The sequence below is a fragment of the Nanorana parkeri genome, unplaced genomic scaffold, assembly GCF_000935625.1.
Source record: "Nanorana parkeri isolate BGI_ZX_2015 unplaced genomic scaffold, ASM93562v1 scaffold415, whole genome shotgun sequence".
NCBI lineage: Eukaryota > Metazoa > Chordata > Amphibia > Anura > Dicroglossidae > Nanorana > Nanorana parkeri.
This window is the reverse complement of record NW_017306683.1, coordinates 424,308-433,364: the sequence shown is the minus strand read 5'-3', so window position 1 is coordinate 433,364 and position 9,057 is coordinate 424,308. Positions and strand designations below refer to the sequence as shown.

The following is a 9,057-nucleotide window of genomic DNA, read 5'->3' as shown; positions in this document are numbered from 1 at the left end:
GGAATCTGGTCACCTTATTCTTTACAGGTTCTCACAGCAATAGCTAAAATCAGCATAAGAATTACACACACTCACTATCTCCCCCCTCCCCTCCCCCCGCAGCTCCAATGGGACAGGAGACAGTGCTGTGACAGTTCAGAGACTATCGGGCACTGTCTGTATAACACACTAGTACCGGCCCGGATTAACCCCTTAAAACACGTACCTCTAGCCTCACAGACAGCCGCACGCTCTGCCGGGATTGTGCTCACACAGCACAGCAGAAGGTCCTCCTTCACGCATTCCTCTCTAGGACCCAGTGGCTGCCCCTGTCTGCCTGAACTTGTGACATCTTGTGTCCGGGGCTACGGTGGCCATAAAACCGGACACAAGATGCCAAAACCGTACTGTCCGGTTGAAAACCGGACAGGTGGCAACCCTATTTGATAGCCAAGCATTTACGGAAAAAAGAAAAAAAACTATAGCTCACAATGTACAGTTGAAGTTTGTTTCACATATACCTTAATTATAATATGCAATTTGCTCTCTTCATACCTAGAACTGGCATATTAAATTCTGATTATTTTCTTTATGTCTCATTAAAGTAGATATACAGACTAACTGGATGACATTTAGTTGGCTGTGGGCTTGCTCACACCAGATGCATTGGGACTGCACTGCCAGCCTTGCCCAGCAGAGTTCCAATACATGGACAAGTCAGAAAGCTGTGTTTTTAAGAGGCCAGTTCACAGTACAGTGTTGTGGTGATGCGCACCAAAAAAAAGGACTACATGCAGGGCAAACAATCGCAATGCCACAGTGGCGAATGAAATGTCACTTGTGACATTTCAATAAAGTTCTTCCAAAAAAAGGTAGCAATGGGCTGGGATGGACACATCAGCACAGTTTCTCCCAGCACATACATGCAGCCGTGCATTCTACACTGCTGGCTGGTGTGAACAAGCCCTGAGGCATTGTATATCATCAACAATTGCCATGGATTTTATTTTTGTTTAGAAAATACTGTTTTCATTTTTTCTCATTCTTTTGTGCATCTCAGTGCTGCCAATATCCTTCAGCCATGGGCGTCCCAAGGTCGGGTGTCACTCGGAACAGAGACCTGGTGACGTCATCGTGCATGCCCGGTCATCTAATTGACGCCTGCTGGCGGCCATTTTGGTGATGGACGCCGTAAGATAAAGGAGTGGATGTTCACCCGGTGGGATGAGGTATGCCGCCGGGTCCCCAACCCTCTCCTGACACTGTTGGGCTCTCGGTCCCTGTAAGAGTGCCTCGACTTTTTAGAGGGGGTTAGTCATTTTGGTGTCACCCGGGTGCGGCCTGCACCCCCCTTGTGACGCCACTGCCTTCAGCCACTTCCTGTCTACATTCATTCACACCAGTGTCGGGCAGGAAAGCATTGCTTAGGACTGGCTTCATGATACAACAGTGGACCATACCTGTGCTGATTGTGTAGGCATGGCTGCTTGTAGTCACCAACAAGGGCACCCATGGTAGGGGGGCAAGCAGGAGCACAACAGTCATCACCTCATAATTGGAAGTGCCTGAACAAGGACTTTTATGGAAGGATCACCAGGTATTAATCTAATGAAAGCTACATTATCAAAAAAGACTGGCAAAAACCTGTGGAATTAGATCATTATGTAAATATGAGATTTTAGTCCTATTTTAGTCCTATTTTAATCTCTGACTGATTACCCTTTGTCCATATATTAGAAATTATGATTATGATATATAGGACGTAATGTGACAGTAACTGGTATGAATTTCCTTAAAATATAGTTAAAATCATTGAGTATACAGGAAGTACACTGTTCAATATTTGTAAACATTACAGGTTGAGAGACTATTCTTCTAGTGATTTGAAAATGTTACTATTTAAAATTGCAGACAAACATGTGAATGCTCATCTTCTAGGTTTTAAAACGTTGTTTGTGTTTTTTTGATCGTATGTAGTTCTCTAGTAGCTTCAGGGCTCATTTACACCAGATGGATTAGGGATGCATTGGCAGCCTTGCGCAGCACAATCCTGATGCATAGGCAAGGCAAAAAGCCTTGTTTTCAATAAGGTCACTTCACACCACAGTGTTGTGGTTCCCAACTCCCCATTGTCCAATGGGTTGATGACCCAATCTCCAATTTTATGCTAAGGGAAACCTTAATCTGCAACTCTCAACCTCTAGTGTAAAGTAATCTCTTAATAGTATTCCTTGTTTTTACTTACACTAACTGTCAAACACAGTCCACTGTATTACAAGTATATATTGGAATTCTGTAACGAAGCACATATTAAAAAAGGGGGGGCGCTTTGGTACCCATCCTTAGTGTTAGAAGCTCAAACATACAATATTATGGCAAATTTCGATTTTGATACACTATAACGTTGTTTTTATTTATTTAGGAAAGTCTTACCAACTTAGTTTCAGACTACACTAAGACTGGGTTCACACCTGGGCGTTCCTAATAGGCGCGTTTTATGCACGTTTTTAGCACGTTTTTTTGTTCAATGAAATGCGCGTTCGACGCTCGTTTTTTAACCTCCCTGGTGGTATGATTTTTTTTTCCTTTTATTCTCTATCTTTTCTTTTTAACTTTTAAACTTCCCACCGGTTCTGCCCCCCTGCGAAGCGGACGCTCACAAGAGAAGGAACCCGGAAGACGGCAGCGGCCGGAGGACACAGCGGGGATCACGGACAAGGTAAGACATACGCTGTATTCCCGAGAGTGGCTCGGGGTTATCGCTTTGTTAACCCCGAGCCACATTCGGGAATACCAATAAATATGCGCTGAAATCCGCCCCAAAGAAGTTCCTTACTATTTCTTGCGTAGGGCGTTCCAGGTGGGAACTATGCCCATAGTAGTTTATAGGATTTCACTGCTTGAGCGTTTTTCAGCGCTTCGATCAGCGCTGAAAAATGCCCAGGTGTGAACCCAGCCTAAATGAATTGTTTCTATTACATTAGCAAGACCAGACATAACAGCAAGACTATGCAGGCTAAGAATGGCAGACAGAAAGAGAAATTTTGATCATTTTGCAATGACTAGTAAAGCAAACGTTTGCCCTGCTCTTCTAGTAGTTTGGTTCTGGATATATGAACCCTGAATGTGTGCCAAGTACTCAGCATTTGTTTCAATATGTGCTTTATCACAGAATTCCAAGACATATATGTGAATATAGCGGACTGTTCTTGGCAGTGGAAGTTAAAGTAGTGGTAAACTCTCAAACCTTTTTTCAATGATGATTCCATATCAAACAAATACACATAGCCCAGCAAACTATTTCTTTACATTTCTATCCAAGCACTTAGTCATCATGTTTCAGAACAGTTGGCTCCAATTCTCAAAAACTAAGCTTCACTGTACTTCCTGTCCATTACAAGATCGCAAGGAACAGTCTCAAGCAGCTGGTTATCCACTAGCTTAGAGAAGGGAGGAAGGAGGTGCCAGGGGAGTTTCTTGCCTTGCTGTGCATGTGTTTGTGGAGACACACAGCTTACTAGCACACACAAGGGTGGCTCCATATGACCCTGCAAGGGAAAGTAGCCTCCCTAAAACAGGATATAAGGGCCAGTGTTCAGGGGACCAGCTGATTCAGCAGGAAACTAAACTGTTAAACATCAAGGAACAGCATTCATTGTAAGTGGTTTATTCATCATTTGAAATAGCTTAAAAACATCTATAAAACTTAATGTTGTTATGAGATTTTTTCACACTGGAGGCTGAGGGTTGCAGATTTAAGGACATAAGATTGGACACTGGAACACCAACCAGTTGGACAATGGAAGTCTTGTTACAGAAATATTCTTCTATCACTTACCAGTCACACCATATACATTCATGCTCATATAAAAAGTGTGGACATTTAGGCTTCATTCACATGGACGTGCGCAGCTGTACAGCTTGCATCCATATCTGTATGGATGTGCCAGTTCAAGTGGCCTTGTAGCCGTGTCCTGTCTTAGAGCTGTACAGGGGGCTGGATGCAGCTACACGCAGAACCTACTCCTCCTGGGCACAGGTTTCTGCATGGACATGCACACTGTACAGCTGTGTATGTCTGTGTGAATGAGGCCATAAGGTAGCCACCAGGGAGCCATGGCCTATGGCTGTACTCCATATGTTGCAGCCAAAAAATTAATGTAATAAATAATGTAAAACGTCATGCTGAATTCATATGTGCGTTGTACCACTTGTGCAAGGCATGCTTCTACTTACAGTTGTCTTTTCCAGACAGTGCAGCAGGTGGTGGTGTTGACTTTCTATCAGCGATTCTGGTTTTGCAATGTGTGGCTCGTCTGCAGTTGAGCACTAAAATAAACAGAGCTTAGCATTAATACATTTCATAACACCACTGCGCAAAAACAGTATCATGATAATTCTGTGCAGTGACTTGCACAGCTTTAGGTTACATTTGAGCTGAATATATACTTAATAATCCATCCACTTAATCCTTTGTAACTGGCTCCCTCCTCTATTAGAACTGTGACAATAACATGCTGCAGTTTATCTCCACAATGCAGAACCACACTGGTAGATATTGATTATCTGATTGCGACACGGCGGTGACATATTACAGCCAATTCATAAAAATCAGTGTAACAATGGGGTGCTAGCAGTACAAACCAATTCAACTTTCCTTTTAACGGTAACAAATATACATCTAATGGTCTTCTAATGACAACTCCATTATTATTTTTTGCTGCCATTTCTTATGCACCACTGTGCACATATGAGGAATTTTGATCTTAAAGCTCAATTCTGGGCAGATCTAAAACACCAAGTAATGCAGTCATTGATGCAACTGTAGATTATGGGGCCGCATAGCCACATTTTGATGGCCACCCAGTGGTAATGTTCCCAACAGTCATTGTTCGTAACATAAAGTATGTCTAAATCAAGGACAGGTAGTAAGAAAGTGGTCAGCATAGTACATTACTAGGGGCTAGAGCTGTGGGATATAAGTTGTCAGGGGACACCAACCCTCCCACTGCCACAAGCAAGCAAGTGCTGAAAGAGCTGGTCTAGTAGTCGGCAGAAAGAAAAACAAAAGAGCAGTAGTAGCAATAATAATGCCTATCACAGTATTCTATATTATGGCATAATTGTTAGTGCTCCCACACACTATTACTCTATAACCCTCATACAAACTGTTTCAATTCATTTAATTTTTTTGCAGAACTATAATAAGTAGTCAGGTATTAGCTGAGCGGACACTATGGGATTTTTTGCATTCTGAGAAAGACTGCTTTAGGCACACAGGATTAATTTCAGTGCTGGCCGGGATGACCAGAAGAGGGCAATAATTCTACACTTCTAAGACAGCTAAACACATTTTCATTACTGCACAGCCTGTAATGGGGGATCTGTGATCATCAACAAGGATTCTGAAGTCCCCTCTTGTACATCTGATGTGAAATATTCTTTATTGGAAAGGTCAAGGGTACAGGGTCAGTGTTAACAGCAACCTCTGCAATTCTTAATACTGTGATGGATATGTGTTATGCTCACATGTACACATATTTTTAATGGTTTTATTGTCTCTTCCATGCCCGGGGCCCATAGCAGTCATGTTGGAAGGGAAGGGCAAGTGATACAATATTTTATTTACTATGGATCAATGCATATACGTGCTAAGTAGAACGGTAATTTAATCCTCTAAGCATTATTTTTGTGCAAATTGTGCCTTTGCAGTCCACGTCCTATAGTTCATCCTTATATCCGTTAATGATTTGATTTTGGAACACAAGTTCGGCCGTTCAACCATTCTGCTACAGTGTACTTTAGAGTGCCCTAGTATTCCCTGGCCGTATTTTTAAGTCTGATGATTGCAAAGTGGCTAAAAGCTTGTCCTGCAGGGAAAATTGCTACAGGCAAAAGATCATCAGTGTTACACGGTCCGTATATGTGCTCATTTATAACAAAGAAGTTGGGGAATCGAATGATGCAACTAACTTTAAGGCACCACTAAATATAAGACAAAATAGTTTTGTTTACTAAAGTTGCTAGTAAAAGCTTTTATTATATATTGTTATATGTACATATCTTTTTTACTTTTAACCATATTGTCACTCGCACGCATTTGTATATGAAGGGACAAAGCATCTAACATAACCTACTGCCTATGTTTGGTATCTGTACATATTCTACTGTTCACAATGCTGCTATCAACCAGGCAGATGCAAATGTTCATCACAGTACAAACATCCAAGTTTAAAGATTGACTACAACTTAGACGTTTTGTTCCAGTTTTTGATAGCACAGTGAAGGATAAGGACCTTTGTCAAATTTAATGGCTGAATTTGTCCCCTTTTGGGAGATTGGTTATATTTATAAATTGTATTAAAAAAATTGCATAGTTTATTCGTCCAATGAAACTGCAGGTACATTCATTCTGTGTGAGTTAACCAGCTGTTACGAGAATGGGGCAAAAGCAAACATTCTTAGTGTGATTTCTCTTCTGGTCGAATGTACTTCAATAGGTTCATTTATACAGAACAGAATGAATGGGGAAATACCGCATTATGACCACTGGATGGAGCTGAGCATCATAGGAAATACAAACATGTTAGCAATGAGATACAAATTAAAGTGACACCAAACTCAGGAGTTATTCATGCTGTCAGTGTCCTTCCTTCTGGAGGATGGCTAATTTTGTTTCCTGTGGTCCCTGTGTGTATTGTAAAGTGGCCACCACTCCAAGCTCGCTCCTGAGATGGAGGACTACAATCTCAATACAAAATTAGTAAACTAAATGTGAGATTGTAGTCTTTTCACAGGGAGTGATCTTGGAGCGGTGGCTACTTTACAACACACACAGTGATCATGGGGAACAAAAGTAGCCACCCTTCAGAAGGAAGGACAGTGTCAGCACTAATTCAGAGATGATTTCGGCATCTACAGCTGAGTGATACTTGAATGCATTTTTAAGATTTAACACCTGAGTTTAGTGTCACTTTAAGAGACCGCTGGAGGGAATGAGCATATAAATGCAACCATCGCTATCCCTGTAGTATAAGTGGTTACATTTATATGATCATTCCCTCTATCATCTGTGTTGCCCCATGTTCATAACAGCTGGTTTACTAGCACATCATATATGCACATGCTGTTTCACTAAACAAATAAGCTATGCAAATTTTTTTTATCAATAGACCCCTAATTGTATACTTGTAAGGGAAATTCCTCCTCCTTTGTGGTCACTGTATAGGAAACAAAGGGCAATATCTACAATGGTACACACACAGTGCAATAATCCCCCCCCACCCCAATTCTATCCAAAACAAACAAAATAACTTGGATAGAGTTGGGCTTTAATGTGTTTCTGCAAAAACACTCCAAGCACATATTCAGCTGGCTCTGGATGGCTACAATCAGAAAAATCAGAGGCAAGCTGGATGCCAAAGCCGATGAACTAAATAATGGTCTGATTGATTGAGGAAAAAAAACTAGAAAGCAGAGATCAGTGGTTTAAGCCTGCTGCTGAACATACACTGATGGAGTATATACAGTACGTGTTTACAAGTTTGTTCAATTTCTTCTTTCACAATTTCTATTTATTATTGGTATTTATATAGCATGGATAATTTAAGCAGAACCTTTGCATACTGTACATTTACATCGGTCCCTGCCCCAAGGAGCTTACAATCTAATGTCCCTATCACACATACTAGGACTTATTTAGACAGCAGCCAGGAAACCCATGCAAGCACAGGCGGAAAATACAGACCTAATGCAGATAGTGTCCTGGCATAAAAACCTGTCACTTCTGCTCTCTCCTTGTGACTGGTCTGGTATCCACCCTGTCTTATAGTTTTTTGCAGTTAGCCTGTAGCCTGCTGTGTCCTTCCCACAGCTCTGCTCCCTGCACTGGCTATGTACAAGACAGTGATCGTGTCACTGCTACCTTTGCAAGGCAACATCTGAGTTTGTAAAGCCATTTGGTGCACACAAAGTGGACTTATTTGTGGTTATTGAGGAATATATTTAATTGAAAGTTTTTGTAATTAGGTTCCAACTTAGAAAAACATAGATTGTGCCAATTTTTCACTGTGTTTGTTCAAGTTCATGCTCTCATCCACCACTACAAAAAGGGAATAATACAAATAGAAAAAGTCTCTTTTGGGATAAGCATCCTTGACTTTTCCACAAAAGACTAAATCTACGGATAAAGCAGAAAGCCCTTTAAGAAAAACTGACGGCTTAAAAAACAAAAATTCATAAATACAGGTTAGCAAAATTCCTTTAACTGTGTCTTTTTCTCAGTACTATTTCTTTCTTTCCCTTTGCAGGCTACCTAGTTTTCCTTCTCGTCAATAACTCTTTATCAAGTTTGATTTAAATGCATAACTACTTGGCATGAATAATAACACTGACATTTTGTAGGGACTTTTCAGCATTCTTCTGTATTGCTGACCGTTTTACTCTAATACCTTTACAGGTCTCAGAAAATATGTTGGATTTAAGTCTACTTAAAAGAACAGGGCGATGGCTCCGCTGAGAAAGCTACGGAATTCTAATGTAAAGGTTAGTGTAATTGCTGGAACTGTGCACTTCACGGAAATCAGATGGAAAGTGTGAATGAAAAAAAAACAGAATGCTGCAGTTCTCCAATCCTATATTCCTGACAGTACCGGAGAGCTACAGACTGCTGCTGGTCAATGTTGTACCTCTAACACAACTACAACAGTGTTGATTAAATAAGTGGAATATATGAGCATAAGTATCACCCATGAGGCCCCATAGCAAAACTTTGATGGAGCCCCCTGGCTAAAGCTGGCTATACATCTGTAGAATTTAGTTGAAAGAAAATCTGTTTTCGGAATGTTGTTGTTGGTTTTTCTTTTTAATAGGCAACTGCCACGGTTTACTATGCAGTGGCTATCACGGTTTTCTATGCAGTGGCTGTCACGGTTTACTATGCAGTGGCTGTCACGGTTTTCTATGCAGTGGCTGTCACGGTTTTCTATGCAGTGGCTGTCACGGTTTACTATGCAGTGGCTGTCACGGTTTACTATGCAGTGGCTGTCACGGTTTACTATGCAGTGGCTGTCACGGTTT

The 9,057-nt window shown here is 41.2% G+C and overlaps 1 protein-coding gene across 2 annotated transcripts in view; it reads right to left on the bottom strand.

The window, feature by feature from the left end:
- Nucleotides 1-9,057, bottom strand: part of KCND3 (potassium voltage-gated channel subfamily D member 3) — a 375,874-nt gene that overhangs the window by 25,021 nt on the left and 341,796 nt on the right. For both annotated transcript variants that reach the window (XM_018559764.1, XM_018559765.1), the window contains exon 4: nucleotides 4,216-4,308. In XM_018559764.1, coding sequence (XP_018415266.1) covers nucleotides 4,216-4,308 — 93 coding nt within the window. The remainder of the gene's footprint in view (nucleotides 1-4,215; nucleotides 4,309-9,057) is intronic.